Source organism: Yarrowia lipolytica, chromosome 1F (genome assembly GCF_001761485.1).
Source record: "Yarrowia lipolytica chromosome 1F, complete sequence".
In the NCBI taxonomy this organism is placed as follows: domain Eukaryota; kingdom Fungi; phylum Ascomycota; class Dipodascomycetes; order Dipodascales; genus Yarrowia; species Yarrowia lipolytica.
In genome coordinates, this window is record NC_090775.1 from 1324813 (window position 1) to 1342683 (window position 17871).

Below are 17871 nucleotides of genomic sequence, written 5' to 3' on the forward strand. Positions count from 1 at the left end.
CTGATGCAAGAAAGGCCTCCCCTTTGGTGGATGCAGTAATGGCGAGGCTCCAGCCCGGTCTCTGGGGGGCATTAAACTTGCGTCCATTAACTTATTGTCTGTCTCAGTTTCCAAATAACACTCAGATAAAGAATCCACCCTGACAGGTGGAGAGGGTGGAGGAGTGCCAAGGGAAAGTACAGCACCTGTAGTTCCGCTACAAGGGCCGAATGACGGGCAATAGTCTGGTTGGCGGACAGTCCTCGGTGCCTGCCAAGGACTGGGTTTCTTTTGTAACATCTGTCCTTCTTCTTAGCATCTGTGCGTGAGCATCTGAGACGGGTACATTAATGCGGACTTAGTACGGGTACATTGACAAGTACATACAGTAGTCGCCTCAAGACTGATGTCGACAGTTGATAGTACTTGTCTAATGGTAGTCCAGATACTGTTAAACACGTTTTTAAGACTGGACATGACACTTTAGACAACCACCCTATGTTGGCGTAACTTCAGAGTCTGAGCTCATAGTTTTCGAGCCGTGTCGTGTGACGCTAATTTGCCGTGCTTGTAGCTGACTCCGACGCCGTCTGGATGAGCCATGAACAATCAAAGTGAGACAGTTTCACGTATTGATGTCATTGCTGGCAGCAACCTGAGACGGGCTTCTCCACAGTCACCAGAAGGACGGTATACATGACTCCGACGGATGCACTAGCCACGCGGAAAGAGCATGCTGGAGGCATACTCGACGTTTAGCAGGCGGGCGGTACGACCAAACGACCGCTTGCAGGGCTCCAAGAGTTTGCGACCCGCGCCATTGGTCTGACCACCAGCGCTATCGGGCACGGCCCTGGTGAGAGTTTGGAACCCGCCGGTCAGACGCAAGCTGCTATTTAAGCACCTTCATAGTCTAGCCTTGCACACGAGAGTTTGCGAAAAACGCAACCTTAGCGGGGATCACAAGGGTCCCGAGGGACTTACGGCTTGCGGTAGCCACAGTCGACTCGTTGAGGGTTATCAGATGTGGCTGTGAGTGATTAGTCAGGTTTTCCGGTTCGGATCGGAGTTTTCTTTATCTAACACCCGATGTTTTCGGCTACAAGTATTAGTCACCATTCTCCAGGTACATTCTCAGACGCTGCGGAAACGCACCTTGGACGACAATGGCGTGCGAAGAAGCGTGGCTTCAGCACTTTTTGGTTTTCACTTACGTCTATTTACCCACTGACCAATGGGAGACGCGCCCGCGCTCGCAAATCGAGTCCTCGGCGTTTCTCACGCACCCCGTGAAGTTAGACCAGGTGAGGCTTGTGGCTTACTTTGATAGCAGCGTGCACTTGTACCGAGTCTGGGCGTGTAGATAACTCGACTTTAGCTGCGTAAGCGAATCCGAGCAATGGGCACACCGCCAAGAGACCTGTGATGACATGAGAAATCGACCCCCACAAACCACTTACGACACAAGCCTTGCCAAGACACCCACCATACGGCACCATGCATGTCTTCTGATAACGTGCTGTCTCAAACCTAGCTGGTTCGGACTCTCCTTAGGAGCCCGCACGCTTGGCAGGCACAACAGGCATTATAGTCTCGGAATACCCTCTATAGACGGCACTACAAGGGTTAGTGGGGGGTTTGTTATTGCATTAGACCCTTGGCGCGCTCTCCGAGGCCATTAGTCTCTGTCCTTGGCCGATGACATGGTCTTGATGGGTGTACTCCGTTGCACTGTAAGTATACAAGAGTTAGGCCAACAAACACGCTCGCAGTAAGAGGGGTGTCTAAGAGCGTGTCTCGGTCAAAGTTCAGCCCTCAAAGTCGGCTTATCACGGCAAAGTTAGGCTACACAGGCTCAGACTCACAGGCAATCAGAGTTGAGGGCCCTTGTTTATCTGTTCGGTACCCCACAGACCGCGGGCGCCGTGTCCATCACCACGTACCGACCCGCCATGTGTGTATATATACCCCGAGTCCGTCGACAAGTCTGGATCTCCACTCATCACTACCAAACACATGTCCTTTGAGAAAGACGAAAAGGAAACCAACCTAGGAGAGGTCCACGATATCGAGGAGGTGGAGCCCTCGCTGCTTGACTGGGTTGCCCAGAAGCTCGGAGTCCCCCCTAACGACATCGACGGTACTTATCCTGCCGAAGTCCATTTCATGGCCGAGAAGTTCGCCGCCATGACCGAGGATGAGGCCCTGGTCATCTGCAAGGAGAACCTGGCCTACCATCAGGTCGACCCTAACTTCCGAGAGGAGTACAAGATTGAGCTTGAGGAGCTTCTCAACTCATACCACGGCTCCCATGACCCCACACAGCAGTCCGTCTACGTGGACGAGAAGGAGGACCACGACGTGGACCCCACCGAGCGAGCTATGCTGCTACGATACTGGGCGACCATCTTTTACTGGTGGTCTCCATACCCCGAGGTGCGATCCGTCACTGACCCCTTTGACGACGTGAACCAGACCACTCTCACCTGGCGAGTGTACGTGGTGGGCACCATCTGGGTCGCCGTCGCAGCCTTTGTCAACACCTTCTTCCATCCTCGTCAGCCCGCCATTTCTCTATCAGGCTCGGTCTGCCAACTGCTGCTCTACCCCTCCGGTCGTCTCCTCCAGTACGCTCTGCCTGACTGGGGCTTCACTATCCGAGGCAAGCGATTCACCCTCAACCCCGGAGTCTGGTCCCAGAAGGAACAGCTGCTCTGCACCATCATGGTCACCTGCGCCCTCGGAACCCCCTACATCACATCCAACGTGCTCACCCAGTACATGCCCATCTACTACAACCAGTCGTGGGCCGGTGGCTTTGGCTACTCCTTCCTCATGATGCTGGTTACCCAATACATGGGCTTTGGTCTGGCCGGTCTGCTGCGACGAGTGTGTGTCTACCCTGTGAAGTCCATGTGGCCTACTCTTTTACCCACTCTGGCCGTGAACAAGGCGCTGCTAGCCCCCAACCGAAAGGAAAAGATCAATGGCTGGTCCATCTCTCGATACTACTTTTTCTTCCTCGTCTTCTGCGGCTCCTTTCTCTACTTCTGGATCCCCAACTACCTTTGGGAGGCCCTGTCCACCTGGAACTGGATGACCTGGATCGCCCCCAACAATGACAACCTTGCCATCATCACCGGCTCGGTTGGAGGTCTCGGATACAACCCCATCCCCACCTTTGACTGGAACATCATCAACTTTGGTATCCAGCCCATTCTGCTGCCCCTTTACACCTCCATCAACATGTACGTCGGAGTTTTCATTTCGGGTTTCTTCATCATGGGCATCTGGTACTCCAACAACAACTACACCAAGTGGATCCCCATCAACACTAACACCCTGTACGACAACACTGGAAAGAAGTTCAAGGTTACCAAGATTCTGACTGATTATGTATTTGACGAAGAAAAGTACAAGAACTACTCTCCCCCTTACTACTCAGCCGCCAACCTCGTTACCTATGGAGCTTTCTTCGCCATCTACCCTCTGTCCTTTGTCTACACCGTGCTGTGCAACTACGAGATGATGTGGGTTGCCATCCGAGATACTGCTCTAGCCATGAAGAACTTCCGACGATCCAACTACGAGGGTCTCGAGGACCCCTTCTCCCGACACATGAAGAAGCACAAGGAGGTTCCTGACTGGTGGTTCTATGTCATTCTGCTCATCATGTTCGGTCTGTCGATCGCTCTGGTCGAGCACTGGCCCACCAACACCCCTGTTTGGGTCATTGTTCTGTGTCTTGGTCTTGTCTTCGTCTTCATCATCCCCTTCACCCTCTTCCTGTCTTTCACCGGTGTGCCTCTATCTCTTAACGTGTTGGCTGAGCTCATTGTTGGATATGCTCTTCCCGGTAAGTTCCAGGCTCTCAACCTGGCCAAGGCTCTGTCTGTTCAGATTGCCTCTCAGGCCCAGAACTACGCCAGTGACCAGAAGCTCGTTCACTACTCCCACCTTGCTCCTCGAGACATCTTTGCTACCCAGCTGTGGGCCACTCTTGTCAACGGTCTTGTTGCCCTCGGTGTGATGCAGTTCCAGATGCACGACGTCAAGAACATCTGTGAGCCCGATAACGCCATGAAGTTCACCTGCCCCAGCGAAACCACCTTCTTCTCTGCCTCAATCATTTGGGGAGTCATTGGACCCAAGCGAATCTTCGACCACCAGTACCCCACTCTCAAGTGGATGTTCCTGCTCGGAGCTGGAGTCGGTCTCCTCTTCTGGTTCATCCAGGTGATGCTTCCTAAGATTCTCCTCAAGTACAAGCCCGAAAAGACCCAGGCCATTCTGCGGTACCAGCGAATTGTGACCAAGTTCCACCCCGTCATTTTCTGCCAGTCTTGCCTCAACTGGGCCCCTTACAACCTGTCCTACTTCACTGGCGGTCTGTACGCCGCCATCTTCTTCAACGGCTACGTCAAGACCCGATTCCTCGCCTGGTGGAGAAAGTACGCCTACGTCTTCTCAGCTGGCATGGACACCGGTATCGCTCTCAGTGGTATCATCATCTTCTTTGCCGTGCAGTACAACGACTACAGCATCAGCTGGTGGGGCAACAATGTCCCGTACGCTGGAGTCGATACTCTCGGTGTCACTCATCCTCCCCTTCCTGATGTGGGCTACTTTGGTCCTGGTCCCGAAAACTATCCTTAACCACCACTATTTAATGAGTAATGTATATTTATCTTTTGCTATGTACCGATACCGCTCGGAACTGGTATAATGCCTAGTAACACAACCAGATTTGGCAAAGTAAATAAAACTTGTCTCGTGACATATCTCCGTAAGAATCAAGGAACATGGGATTGGAATTACAACTTCTTTCTTCAGTCAGATACCCAATAGCACCAAAGCCAAAGATACCAAGATCAGCCTACTCAGCTGAGAAGGGTCTACAAGATTGGTTTGTCGCGTAACTGAAACACTGCTGATCCTGACGTTACGTTGGAGAATAAAGATGAAGAGACCCTTGAATTTTACAGATCTGTAATAGAGGAACTGCTACTCTCTTCCGTTGATGGGGTGACTCTAGATCAGGAGAATGAGTAAGGCTAGGAGTAGATCGAGAAGGAGTCTATTGAGTTCACCTACGCCGAAAGAGCTTGGAGACACGGAAAAAAGACGCCAGTGGCAATGTTTTCAAACCTGTTTCCTAGCAAAAACTGAAGTACACGATTTCAGCGACAATACCAGGCATTTTTGGGGGAGACCGAGTTGGTTGGTCTGCTCCACACCTCCCAATATAAGGCAACATTTGAGTTGCACCACACATTCGTGCACCTGCATATAGATGCATTATGGATGCAGTCTTACTTAAACCTCGGAACAATGTGGGAATATACTGGAGGAACCACAACAAGGGTGCCAGTAGTTATATATCGCCCAGAAAACAGTTTCTTTATACATATATTCACAAATTTAATGTTTCAATTAAAGTTTATAGCATGTACAAGTCCTTTTATTGCACAGGAGAAACCCCCATAAACACCTATCATTAGCCAATTTATCTTCCATACCAGGATCACAAATGTCGTAAGCGATACCAAGGAAAAAAACAATTTCTCCTGAGAGCAACCAACCCAATACAAGTACGAATACTTTCATCATACAAACGTATTACACGTCATCTAATAAAACATCATAAATCATGTTAACCTATTTCAAATAGCTTCATCACACATCCAAGTGAAGTTTCTGAATTGATCCTGCATGGCGGAGGTCAGGGTGGTGGTGACGGGAGTCAGAGCCGGGGTCTCGGAAGTGAACTCCTGGTCAAAGTTAGTCACGTCTGTGGGCGACGTGATCTTGGGCACAAACGGCGGGGGGATTCGCTTGTGATAAATATCATCAAAGTTGACGTTGGCAAAGTACGGGTGCGCCATAATCTCCTCAGCGTCTCGAGGACCCGATCCCAGACGTCGTTCGGGCTCTCGCGTCAGCAGCTGCGTCAGAATAGACACACAATTACCGGGCAGAGTGATGGGGTATCGGGGCTCATCGGCCAGAATGGCGTCGAAGATTTCGTCCTCGTCTTCTCCTCGGAAGGGACTCTGTCCGAGTACCATCTGGTAGATGAGCACGCCAAAGGCCCACCAGTCGACAGCGAGGCCATATCGCTGCTCCAGCAGAATCTCCGGAGCCATAAACTCAGGAGTACCGCAGAAGGTACCTGTGGTTCGGCCATAGTCCATGTCTTCCTTACAGAGACCGTAATCGGCAATCTTGACATGTCCGTCTCGGGTGAGCAGAATGTTGTCAAGCTTGAGATCTCGGTAAATGACTCCATTGTCGTGGAAGTGCTTGATTCCAAGCAGCACTTCTGCGGCGTAGAACTGGGCCCGGCCGGGCTTGAACACACCCTCCTTCTGAATGTGCCACATGAGATCTCCTCCCGACACGTAGTCCATGACAAAGTAGACTCGGTTTTCCGTCTGGAAACATGAGTACAGATTGAGCAGGAACGGGTGCGACTCTCGGTTGGCGATCTGGAACACCCGTCGCTCGGATCTTGTGCTCTCCACCTCGTCGTTCTCAATGATAAAGTCCTTCTTGAGCACCTTGATGGCGTACAGGTTGGTCGTCTTCTTGGACTCCGCCAACATGACCTTTCCAAAGTTACCCTTTCCGAGCACCGCCAGGAAGTTGAAATCGTCCAGCCCGATTCGCGGCCGCTTCTTCTTGCCCACAACGGAATGTCGGTTGCTAGCAGGAGCGGGAGAAGCCGGGGAAGCGCCGGCTGCCTGGGTCTGGGACGCAGTGGCAGCAACAGCGGCAGCAGCCGCAGCCTGGGCTTGCTGTGCCTGCTGGGCGGCCTGTCGTTGCTGCACCTGCTGTTGCTGCGCCTGTTGCTGCTGGTACTGTTGCTGCTGATACTGTTGCTGTTGGTACTGCTGTTCACGCATCTGCTGTTCACGCTGTTGCTGTGCTCGGAGCGCCTGCTGCTCCTTGTGCTGCTGCTCTCGAGCTCGCGCATCTTCCTCGTCCCGCTGCTGCTGCTCAGCATGCACGCCAGGCACAGGCAGCGACTGGTAGCCTGAGTCAAGGGAGCCTGATGCACTGTGCTTCTTGTGCTGCTCGTCAATGATCATGCTCTTGGGAGGCGAGTAGCTGACGGAGGCGTCTGAGGCTTCAGGCTCGTTGTTGATGATACTCTTGTCAAACGCGTCCTCATCCTCCATCTTCACATCGTCCTCAACAGGAGACAGCACCTGCGACGGGCTGGGTGTGGATTCTCTGTTGGGGTAGATATCGCCCACAGAAGAGTTTCGAGGCGGATACAGGGGCTGCTCCTCTCTGTCGCGCGAGGGAGACGACTGAAACTGCTGCTGCTGAGGTGACCGAGAAGGCGACTTGGGCGAAGCAGAAGTCGGTAGCACATAACCCTGCGACTCTCGACGGGCCCTTGGGTCCAGAGTCGATGCTGTGGGGTCGTACCGTTGCTGGTGGTACGCCTGTCCTCGATCGGGGACAGCAGAAGGAGGGCCAGGGGCAGGCACTCCAGGAGGAGGAATGCCAACGAGAGAGGCTGCACTCGACGACACAGAGCCTTCCTTGGGAGGCAGAGAGGGAGCAGAACCCACCTCCTTGCGCCGCACCGTGTTCTTTCGCTCGCCCCGCATGGTCGCAGTACTATTAATGCTACTGTTAGTATCGACGGGGGTCAATGACAGACGATCGGAGCTGTTGCCGGCGCCATAGCCATTCCCATCTCTGTCTCCTGCATTGACATGCATGTGCGACGGAGTGGCACTGTACAGCGTCGACTGCTGGGACGACGAGGTCGACGTAGTGGGGTGCTGGGACGCCCGTCGGATCTTTGTCGACTTGATCTCACTGAGAATCTGATTTGCCCGCTCCATGGACATACCGCAAAAGTCGGGCACAAGGTGCTCACACTGCACGTGTGCAGTGACTCCACACTCGCCACATTTGCGCACAGACTTACGGCCCAGGGGCAAAATGTAACCGCAATGGCAGCACCAGTTGGCAGACTTATTGGTGAAGACCTGGAAACGGTGAGGAATTCGGTGGTTAAGCTTCTCCTCGTCGGGATCCGTTTCGGTGGACGACTTGGAGATGCACTTGGTGACCACCTTGGAGTAGCACTTGCCGTGGCACGTGAGCCGACAATCCTGACACTGAAAACCCGCTCCACTCAAAAAGTCACCACAGAGGGCGCACCGCATGATCGAGTAGAACTGCTGCGCCACAAACTTGTGGCCGTGGATCTCGTGCACGTCCTCCTTCTTTCGAATGGCGTTCTGACGGCCCAGACCCAGTCCTCCCAGCTCGTGGGGCCGCTTGACGCCCCGATTGGTTTTCTCGAAGCCCAGAGTTAGGTAGATCTGGCCTGCGGGCTCCACTACAAACCACTCCTCGATGGTGGGGCCTGCGTAGTTGACCACAGAAGATACTGGCCGGTCAATCTGGGGCGCCTCAAGGGTAGGCAGACCCGAACCGGTGGCACCAGAGGCAGCGGCACCTCCCCGCGAAGCAGGGTCGGCATGACCGCCAGCAGCTGTTTCGGAGGCCGCGACCCAACCTGTTGCAGCGAGCTTCTGGCCGTTCTTTCGCCGTCGAATCTCCTCTGCCACGTCGCTGATTGTGAGCCACAGGAGACCCACGGGCTTGAAGTGGTCGCCGTCTCGGTCGTAGATGATGATCTCGACCTCGTTGGCCTTGTCCACGGGGAACTGGAAGGTATCGTTCCACCGCTCGGTTCGGGACAGCTTGGTTCGGCCCACCAGCTTGTCCTCGCACTTAACAGTGACCATGGTTTCGGGCCGCTTGCCACGCACCGACGCAATGTGTTCCACGTTTCGGAGGGCGTGGACGGTGATGGTGACGATTCCCGACAGAGGACGTCTAATGTTGGGGGCGTTGATGCTGTCGCTGTCAATGGCGTCGTCAATATCAATGTGCATGTCCTGGTAGCGCTTGAGCGACTTCTTTAGCAGGCCCATCTTCTGCAACGACTCCTTGCGCATGTTTTCAATCTCCTGGATCTTCTTGGGGTCCCGCTGGTAGAGCCGTAGCGCGTTCTCAAAGCCCTCCTTGTAGTTTTTCTCCACGCTCATCTTGAACTCCAGTTGCTGCAGCATATGCTGGATCCGGGGGCCGAAGAAGGGCGTGTCGTACTTGATGAGATCGAGCTTGGTGAAGTTTGCTCGTTTTTGTGTGGGGTGTGGGCCGGGGGCCATGGCTGGGTTAGTGGGGGTGCTACGGAGAGCGTGTCTTTGCCAGTTTGCGTCGGATACTCACCTTCGGGGCGGGTTCTCAGCTTGAGCTCCCGCATCTTGCTCTCCAGGTAGTTGACATTCTTCTGGTTGTCCGTGAGCTTGGACTGGCACTGCAGTTTGAACGCCGAGTCTTGGGACGCCTGGGCGGCGGCCTTGGTGCCGCGGATGATGTTTTTCTCCACCTCAATCTGCTTGTACAGCTTCTGGATGGCCGACTCGATGTCGTCGGGGGCAGACATGGCGGTCTCTCGGGCGTGTGAGGTCGACTTTTTGTATGGGGTGCGGTGGAGGTGTGTGTGAGCTGTGCTTATTTGTAGACTTGTAGCTCGCAAATTCCCCTGGCTGGTTTAGGGGTGGTGGTGGGAGTAGGGGAGTGTGTCTGGCGGGGTTTTGCGGTGCTGGCGGGGGGCGAATGGACGAAGCTGGAGCAAAGGGCGTGAGGACAGCAAAATACCGGTTCTAGCGACCGCTCAAGGACAACAGTGGTTCTCGTCTTGGTTGGAAACAAAAACACGGCCGGCTCTTTTGAGTTGGGTCCTTGCTGACACCAAAACACAAAATTCACGTGAGTTAGTTTTCAGCTGTCTACTGCTGCAAGTCCCGGTAGTCCCACCCACAAATACACACACCACCGCACACTCTCGCACAAGACGCACGTTAAAAACAAAACCTTGTGCGCTGTCAGGATGGCCCAAAAACTTATAAATAGTAACACGCAAGCTGGAGGGCTGTGCACCACAACCAACAGGGCAAAGCGCAAGCACGTCTGCTGGAGGGAGGTGGAGGGGAGGAGAAGGCGCGGCGGGTCATGTGGAGGAGAGCGCGGACGCCTTATCCATCCCGTCAACCCGCCGCCGAGCCGCCAAACCGCCGAGCCGCCAAACCGCCAAACCGCCAAAGTCGCCCGTCACGTGTCTTGTTGTGTGTCGTTTCACACCTCCTTTCTCCCCAAACCGTCTTTCATGTTGCGTATTTATCAGATACCTAAAATGGAGAGTGCTACGATATATCCCATATTGTGTACCTACACGGTAGGTACTACAGGTAGTGCCAACGTGTAGACGAAGGTGGCTGCTGCTGAGCTGAGCTCCGTCACGTGATTGCCTGTCGGCGCGGACATATATCCCGTACTCGCTTCGTCTCTTGGTCTCTCCGCCTCTCAGTCTCTCGACTCGTGCACTCGTGCTGATCATGCACACTGCTCACTTTGCTATTATTAATGTGTGGTGCCTGTGCTTGTACGTGCTGAGTGCAACAAGCTCCCCGCCAAAAAAACACCGGCATCATCCCAACCCGCGCCAAACCGCAACAAGGAACACAACCACAAGTGGCCGGATCAGTTGAGGGCAGTACAGCACGGGTCCATGTATCGTGACAACGCGCTGACCGAAGGGAAAGTTGGTTTGTGTCCAGCGGCTGCTCCACATCACGTGCAGCCCATGACGTAAGAGGCGCATGTCTCTTTAGCCGCTCGTACAGGCCCCTGCTCGGTTCTCCCAAACGCACAGGTGACCATGTGGGCACAATTTTCCGAGCGCTGATGACGTCGTTGTGCGTGAGCTGCGAGAGGGCAGCAGGAGATATCAACAGCAGAAGATATCAACAGCAGGAGATATCAATAGCAGGAGATATCAATAGCAGGAGAGGGAATGAGCGGCAGAAGGGGATGAAGGGAAAGTGCAGTACGAGTACAATACAATACTATTGTTGATGTTGATGTGCTCTTGGGTGCTAGACGTATTCACGTCGCTATGGTCTGACAATTGATGGTAAAGTACCGACCCTTGATGGTACAGTATTGTACGAGTACTAGTACAGTACAGAACTGACAATTGATGGTGCCGTATCCACTGTACAGTACCGTACCTTGTCATACTTGCTTATGCTACACCTACGGTACAGCTTCTGATGTAGAACACAACTGTGTGAATATCCATACTGTAGAGAAGGGATCGACTGGTTCTATAGTTCCTATACATTGGTAGCCCTGCAGCATCGTAGTGCAACTGAAAACCTTTGACTTATCACAGGGACCTGGACACTGGAACCTCGTGCTGGAACTGAGCAGATGGTACTTCGGCGCATTAGAGTGGTCTAGAGTGGTCTACAGAAGCATACGAAGAAGCGTCAACAGTCTACAGCGAATCGAATTACATGCACCGTCTCAACAGTATCGCCATAATGGGTGGTCGCAAAGTGTCTACAGTCTGGAGATATGAGATGGACCTTTATGATACATTGTACTAATCGAGAGAGTTCTTCTACAACTTCTGGTTACTCTGGTTAACTCAAGTAATTGCAGAACTACAATACCCAGAGGCGTCAACATATCAAACAGACCATTGGAAACCCTACACCTCCATCACCTCTCCCTACACATCCCACCTCCGATCTTCAACCATTACCAATTCCGTCTCGCTCCCAGTATCGTAAATCACAGAGAATTCATAAATATGTACATGCTGGCGATGGATGACATCGCTTATCGTCGGTTCTTTCCCTGGGGAACCATCTTGGGGTAAAGTCGCTTGGCGTGGAAGTTGATACTGTCCTGCTGCTTGACGGGTTTAACCTGAGTTAGAATTGCAAAACGAAATTAAACCGACCCTGTCGCCTCAATCATCTCCAACCCTTCTCCTCTCATACTCACACTCTTGCAGGCAGCCATCTTGAACTCCTGTTCAATCTCCTTGCAGGCCTCGGAGTTGACACCGTTGGATGACCAGCACGCCAAAAGTCGAGACAGAAGCTGCACGGCCTGGGGGGCCTCGGCGGTCTGCAGGTTCTTGACACGCAGATACTTGAGCTTGGGCAACTTCTGGGCGGTCATTTTTCGAGACTTTGTGTATGGTGATGTTGCAGTGAAATTTTACTGCATGTTGGAGATGCTGGTGGTTAGGGTTATTAGTCAGCAAAAAATGGAAGGAATCTGGAAATATACGATACGGCGGATAAACGGGGTCTATGGAGCATTGTCAGTTACGGCTATAGCTAGATTACCGACGTTTTTTTTTCTTCGGTTTCCCCCCCCCCCACCTCATTTCGCCACGTGACCATAAATCAAATAAGGTTTTATTATAGCGGTCCGGGTAACTTCCTATTTGAGAAGTCCCACTCAACTTGCATGGAAATAAATTTACACGGCAGCTCTTCCTTTTCTTCTTCTTCAGACACTTCGGCTAGAAAGACGGTGAGTAATAACGACACACCACACGGTGGCGAACGCAGCGAACGCAGTGGAGCGATGCAAAAGCTGAAGAGCAGGACCTCAAGGAGCAACCACTAACAACAGCACAGTTTTCTTTGCAGACGACACCGAAATGCAGATTTTTGTCAAGACCCTTACCGGTAAGACTATCACCCTCGAGGTGGAGTCTTCCGACACCATCGACAACGTCAAGTCCAAGATCCAGGACAAGGAGGGAATTCCCCCGGACCAGCAGCGACTTATCTTCGCCGGTAAGCAGCTCGAGGACGGCCGAACCCTTTCTGACTACAACATCCAGAAGGAGTCCACTCTCCATCTCGTCCTGCGACTTCGAGGTGGTGGTAAGAAGCGAAAGAAGAAGGTCTACACCACCCCCAAGAAGATCAAGCACAAGCGAAAGAAGAACAAGCTTGCTGTCCTCAACCTCTACAAGGTTGACGATGACGGAAAGGTTGAGCGACTTCGACGAGAGTGTGAGTCTGAGTCCTGCGGTGCCGGTGTCTTCATGGCTGACATGAAGGACCGACAGTACTGCGGCCGATGCCACCTCACCCTCAAGGCCTAAATGTATTGATTTAGTTTAGTATATTTATCTCTTGAACAAAAATCAACGCTGTAGATTGTTTAAAAATTTTCTAAGTAGAGCTGAACACCGCAGCGTCTGTTTCACGAGCGAGATACCGCTCAGTCTGTAGTTGTGTACCCGTACTTCATTCGGTCTACATCTTCGTTGCAATAAATAAAACCCATCATTGACGCTGGGTGATTCCGCTCATGCCCTGTTCCAACATGGGTCTCAACATCTGGCCAAAGGGAGTGGCGAGCACGTTTTGGCTGAGCGACGAAATGTCGACCGGGATGTCTTTGCCGGTCAGAAACTGCGACAGCTCCTGTGTGAAGTGGTTGCAGTTGTGGTCAAACAAGTTGTACTTGTCGGGGGTGTATTCGCCCCGAATCTCGTTGAGGTACTCCTGAATCAGCTCCTCAGGCACATGGGTCTCTCCCAGATCCACCACCTTGTCTGGAATGCCATGGTGGGTCTTTCCGGGTTGAGCGGACTGGATTCCGGCTCCGTAGTACCACTCGGTCTTGTTGTCGATGACGATTGAAGTGTGCCAGATGCCGTCCACCTGGGTGCCGAGAAACTGCTGAGACATGGACTTGGCCATGCCGTGCGAAAGATCGTACACATACAACTTGACTTTGTGGGTTTCTTCGGTCATGGTCCGCGAGTCTCTTGCAGTTTTGTGTGGGGTGTTTCTGTGTGGGTGTTAATGGCTGTGGACGGGGACCTCACCGCGTATTATACTCCCTGGTCGATATGCCATGGTCGTGTGGCGGTGGCGGAAACTTACCTAAAGCCGATCTCTTATCTGCGGTATTACTAACCGGTTAGGTGGACTTAAGACAGCTTGTGCTAACGGATGTGAGGCCTTGGAACAGGGGCGAGTGATAGCACTCGTCTTTCCATGGGGCTCTTTTGTACTATTCGCCATCACGTGCCCTAGCATCCGTTAATGTAGGCCAATCGGCTATTGTCGTGGTATCCACCTGGAGTATCGTAATTGCTGTTAGGTGGAGTATATACTTGCGGTAAATGCTGGTATGATGGCTGTTTGGCACTGCAGAGAATGTTCGAGAAGACGGGTGGCGACAAATGGATCAATTTGAGGGGAAAAGTTGATGAATAAGCAGGAGCACTCTGGTTTAAGCCGTTTATCTGTGATTTTCTCTGATTTCCTGCGATTTTTCCACTCTTCCATTCACCCACCTTTTTTTTTCTTTCCCTTTTTTTCCCTTTTTCTTTCCCCTTCTTTTTTCAATACTGTAATTCTTTTTATTTTTATAATCGCTTATTATCTCACCACGCGCCTAACCCAATCCAAAGAGGTTATTAACAACGGGGAGTTGTAGCACAAGGTCCATGTAGAACGCCATCCAGACTCGGTAAACAATGATCCACTATCAAAATCGCATCAATTAGACGTATCAAATCGGCCGACAGCTTTTTCTGCCTGTCCTCAGTTGTCATCTCCTCAATACATCCACCGTCTTCTATCGTTGCGGTAACACTCTACTCCACTGCCCTAAACAACGGCAACGAATCATAGAACCCCTCCATCTCGTAAACGGGCCAATAAAATGAGACCCCGAATTGAAAAAAACAATGAAAACACCGCAATCAATAGATATATCCACTTATCTCAGCCCCACAGCTTTCGTTGCGTTTTCCTTACTGGCACATTCGCCTCCCCCCAGCGGTCACGTGAGGTGGCAAAGTTACAGTGTAGGTAATCCACCCAACACTACATCACCACAAGTCCAGACGCCATCTACGCCCCAATCGCAAAAATGGCCACCACCGCAGCCCCAATTCTGGCGCTGCTCGACGAACCAAACTACGATCTCAAGACCCATGCCCTCGAATCGCTGGATGAAAACATCACCCAGCTGTGGGCGGAGGTTTCCGACCACGTGTCCCAGATTGAAGAGCTCTACGAAGACAAGGACTTCCCCAAGCCCGAGCTCGCGGCTCTCGTGGCCTCCAAGATCTACTACAACCTGGGCGACTACGAGTCATCCATGAAGTTTGCTTTGGCCGCTGGAAAACTCTTCAACTTCGATTCCTCCTCTGATTACGTCGAGACCATTGTCAGCAAGTGCATCCGAGAATATATTGAGGTGTCGCAACAACACTACGAGGATCCGTCTGCGCCTGTTCCCGACGCCCGTCTCGCCACGGTGCTCGACCAAATGCTGCAGCGATCGTACGCCCAGGGCCACCTGAAGCTGGCTCTCGGAGTGGCGCTGGAGGCCCGACGTTTGGACATTATCACCAAGATCCTCGAGACCGCAGACACCGAAACGACCGTGGAGCTGGTGCATTACGTGTTGGACTGCGTCGTAACGGTCGTCTCTTCGCGCCGGTTCAAGGACGAGGTGCTGTTGGAGCTCAACAATGTCATCCTGGGTCTGCCCCAGCCCGACTACCACGCCATCTGCAAGATCATCGTCCAGCTCAACAGCAGCGAAGGCGCCTCTCGGCTCTTCAAGTCTCTGTTGGCCTCCAAGGACCCCGACTCCACCCTCATTGCGTACCAGTGCGCTTTTGATCTAGTGGCGTCAGGCTCGCAGCAGCTGCTCAACGAGGTTGCCGCCGAGTTCAAGGACAACGAGACCCTCGCAAAGATCCTCTCCGGCGTCCCTACCTGCGACTACGACCTCACATTCCTTAACCAGAACAATAACACCGACACACAGATGCTCAACCGGACCAAAAACTCGCTTGACCCCAAGAGCTCCATGAACCACTCGGCCGTCACCTTTGCCAACGCATTTCTGCACGCCGGCACAGCCCAGGACTCGTTTATCCGCTCCAACCTCGACTGGCTCTCCAAGGCCTCCAACTGGACCAAGTTGTCGGCCACGGCTGCTCTGGGAGTCATTCACAAGGGAAACCTGTCGCAGGGCCGACGAATTCTCGCTCCCTACCTGCCCCAGGGCGATAATGCTGCCTCCGGCTCACCCTACACCCGGGGAGGCTCTCTGTACGCCCTTGGTCTCATCTTTGCAGGCCATGGCAACGAGGTGCTCGACTACCTTCAGCAGCAGATTGAAGACACAGCATCCGACGACGGAGGCGATGTTGTGCTGCACGGTGCCTGTCTGGGTATCGGTGTGGCTGGCATGGGCTCCGGAAAGGCCTCTCTTTACGACAAACTGAGAGACGTGCTGTTTTCGGACTCTGCCGTGGCCGGAGAGGCTGCCGGACTCGCCATGGGTCTGGTAATGCTGGGATCTGCCGACGATGATGCCCAGAAGGAAATGTTCCTTTACGCACACGAGACTCAGCACGAGAAGATCATTCGGGGTCTGGCTCTGGGCCTTGCTCTTGTCAATTACGCACGAGAGGAGTCTGCCGAGCCCATGATCGAGCAGCTGCTGGCCGAGCAGGACCCCATTCTGCGGTACGGAGGAGCCTACACCATTGCTCTTGCCTACGCCGGCACCGGCAACAACAAGGCCATTCAGCGACTGCTGCACATTGCTGTTTCTGATGCCTCTGATGACGTGCGACGAGCAGCTGTCATTTCGCTGGGTTTCATCCTTCTGCGTAACTACACTGCCGTCCCCCGAATGGTCGAGCTGCTGTCCGAGTCGCACAACCCCCACGTGCGGTACGGAACTGCCCTGGCCCTCGGTATTTCGTGTGCAGGCACAGGTCTCAAGGAGGCGGTGGAGGTGCTTGAGCCTCTGACTAAGGACCCCGCAGACTTTGTGCGACAGGGTGCTCTTGTGGCTCTCGCCATGATCCTCATCCAGCAGAATGAGAAGATGAGTCCTCGAGTCAAGACTGCCCGGGAGACCTTTGCTCATGCCATTGCCTCCAAGCACGAGGACCCCATGGTCAAGTTTGGTGCTGCTCTAGCTCAGGGTATCATTGATGCCGGAGGTCGAAATGTGACCATTGCTCTTGAGAACCCCCAGACTGGGTCTCTTAACATGAAGGCCATTGTCGGTCTGGTTGTCTTCTCGCAGTTCTGGTACTGGTTCCCCTACACCCACTTCCTGTCTCTGTCATTCAGCACCACTGCTGTCACCGGAGTCAACGAGGACCTCAAGATCCCCCAGTTTGACTTTGTCACCTCTCACAAGCCCTCCTACTTTGGCTACCCTCCTCCTGCCGAGGAGGTGGTTGACAAGGCTCCCGAAAAGGTTGCCACCGCCGTTCTCTCTACCACAGCTCGTGCCAAGGCTCGGGCCAAGAAGAACGAGAAGGATAAGGCTGACAAGATGGAAGTTGAGGAGAAGCCCGAGGAGCCCTCCTCCGCCGCTGCAGCATCTTCAAAGCCTGCCAAGGAGGCCAAGGTGGACGAGGACGCTGATAAGCGAATCCCCGGTCAGAAGAAGTGGCGTCTTGCCAACTTAACACGAGTGCTGCCTTCCCAGCTCAAGTATATTTCGTTTCCTGAGGAGAACCGGTTTGTGCCCATTCGAAAGTTGCATTCTGTTGGTGGAGTTGTGGTTCTGAGAGACCAGGAGAAGGGCAAGGGCGGCAAGAAGCCTCAGTTCATCAAGACGGTCCGACAGATCAACAATCCTTTTGATGATGAGGACGACGAGGCTCCTCTGCCCGAGCCTTTCAAGTACGTCGAGGAGACCGAGTAAGCATATTGGTAATGATTGTTGGAGAACCGAGCAAGGGCGTAGAGTGCCTGTAGATGGAGCGCACAAATGACTGGGCGTGTACACTGTTGTTGTGCAGTTGTAACCAATATATAAAGAACAGCTTGCAATGGAAGGTGCAATAGAACATGGAGTTGAAAACTAGACGACGAGAAAAGCGGGATTGAACGAAGTCCCTTCTATTGTAATGTGTTGCCACTGGTCCATGATATCGACGGCACTTCTCTTCAGCTAGATCCAACGTAAACATGACTA

The 17871-nt window shown here is 53.0% G+C and overlaps 7 protein-coding genes across 7 annotated transcripts; 3 read left to right on the forward strand and 4 right to left on the reverse strand.

Moving 5' to 3' along the window:
* Positions 1-1995: 1995 nt before the first annotated feature.
* On the forward strand, positions 1996-4635 carry YALI1_F13268g (uncharacterized protein; the record flags this gene model as incomplete). Its single annotated transcript, XM_505219.3, has 1 exon — positions 1996-4635. The coding sequence occupies one exon, from the start codon at positions 1996-1998 to the stop codon at positions 4633-4635; it is 2640 nt and encodes an 879-aa protein (XP_505219.1).
* Positions 4636-5642: 1007 nt separating this feature from the next.
* On the reverse strand, positions 5643-9460 carry YALI1_F13339g (uncharacterized protein; the record flags this gene model as incomplete). The annotated part of the gene is made up of 2 exons (XM_505220.3): positions 5643-9184; positions 9244-9460. 2 exons carry the CDS (start codon positions 9458-9460, stop codon positions 5643-5645), a joined length of 3759 nt encoding a protein of 1252 aa, XP_505220.1.
* An 853-nt stretch (positions 9461-10313) lies between these two features.
* On the reverse strand, positions 10314-11095 carry YALI1_F13355g (uncharacterized protein; the record flags this gene model as incomplete). The annotated part of the gene is made up of 2 exons (XM_068283317.1): positions 10314-10781; positions 10919-11095. 2 exons carry the CDS (start codon positions 11093-11095, stop codon positions 10314-10316), a joined length of 645 nt encoding a protein of 214 aa, XP_068139418.1.
* A 608-nt stretch (positions 11096-11703) lies between these two features.
* YALI1_F13366g (mitochondrial 37S ribosomal protein mS37) lies at positions 11704-12051 on the reverse strand (the record flags this gene model as incomplete). Its single annotated transcript, XM_505221.3, has 2 exons — positions 11704-11793; positions 11872-12051. The coding sequence occupies 2 exons, from the start codon at positions 12049-12051 to the stop codon at positions 11704-11706; spliced, it is 270 nt and encodes an 89-aa protein (XP_505221.1).
* A 490-nt stretch (positions 12052-12541) lies between these two features.
* YALI1_F13373g (ubiquitin-40S ribosomal protein S31 fusion protein) lies at positions 12542-12994 on the forward strand (the record flags this gene model as incomplete). Its single annotated transcript, XM_505222.3, has 1 exon — positions 12542-12994. The coding sequence occupies one exon, from the start codon at positions 12542-12544 to the stop codon at positions 12992-12994; it is 453 nt and encodes a 150-aa protein (XP_505222.1).
* A 184-nt stretch (positions 12995-13178) lies between these two features.
* YALI1_F13384g (uncharacterized protein) lies at positions 13179-13652 on the reverse strand (the record flags this gene model as incomplete). The annotated part of the gene is made up of 1 exon (XM_505223.3): positions 13179-13652. One exon carries the CDS (start codon positions 13650-13652, stop codon positions 13179-13181), a length of 474 nt encoding a protein of 157 aa, XP_505223.1.
* A 1129-nt stretch (positions 13653-14781) lies between these two features.
* On the forward strand, positions 14782-17598 carry YALI1_F13395g (uncharacterized protein; the record flags this gene model as incomplete). Its single annotated transcript, XM_505224.3, has 1 exon — positions 14782-17598. One exon carries the CDS (start codon positions 14782-14784, stop codon positions 17596-17598), a length of 2817 nt encoding a protein of 938 aa, XP_505224.1.
* Between the last annotated feature and the right edge of the window lie 273 nt (positions 17599-17871).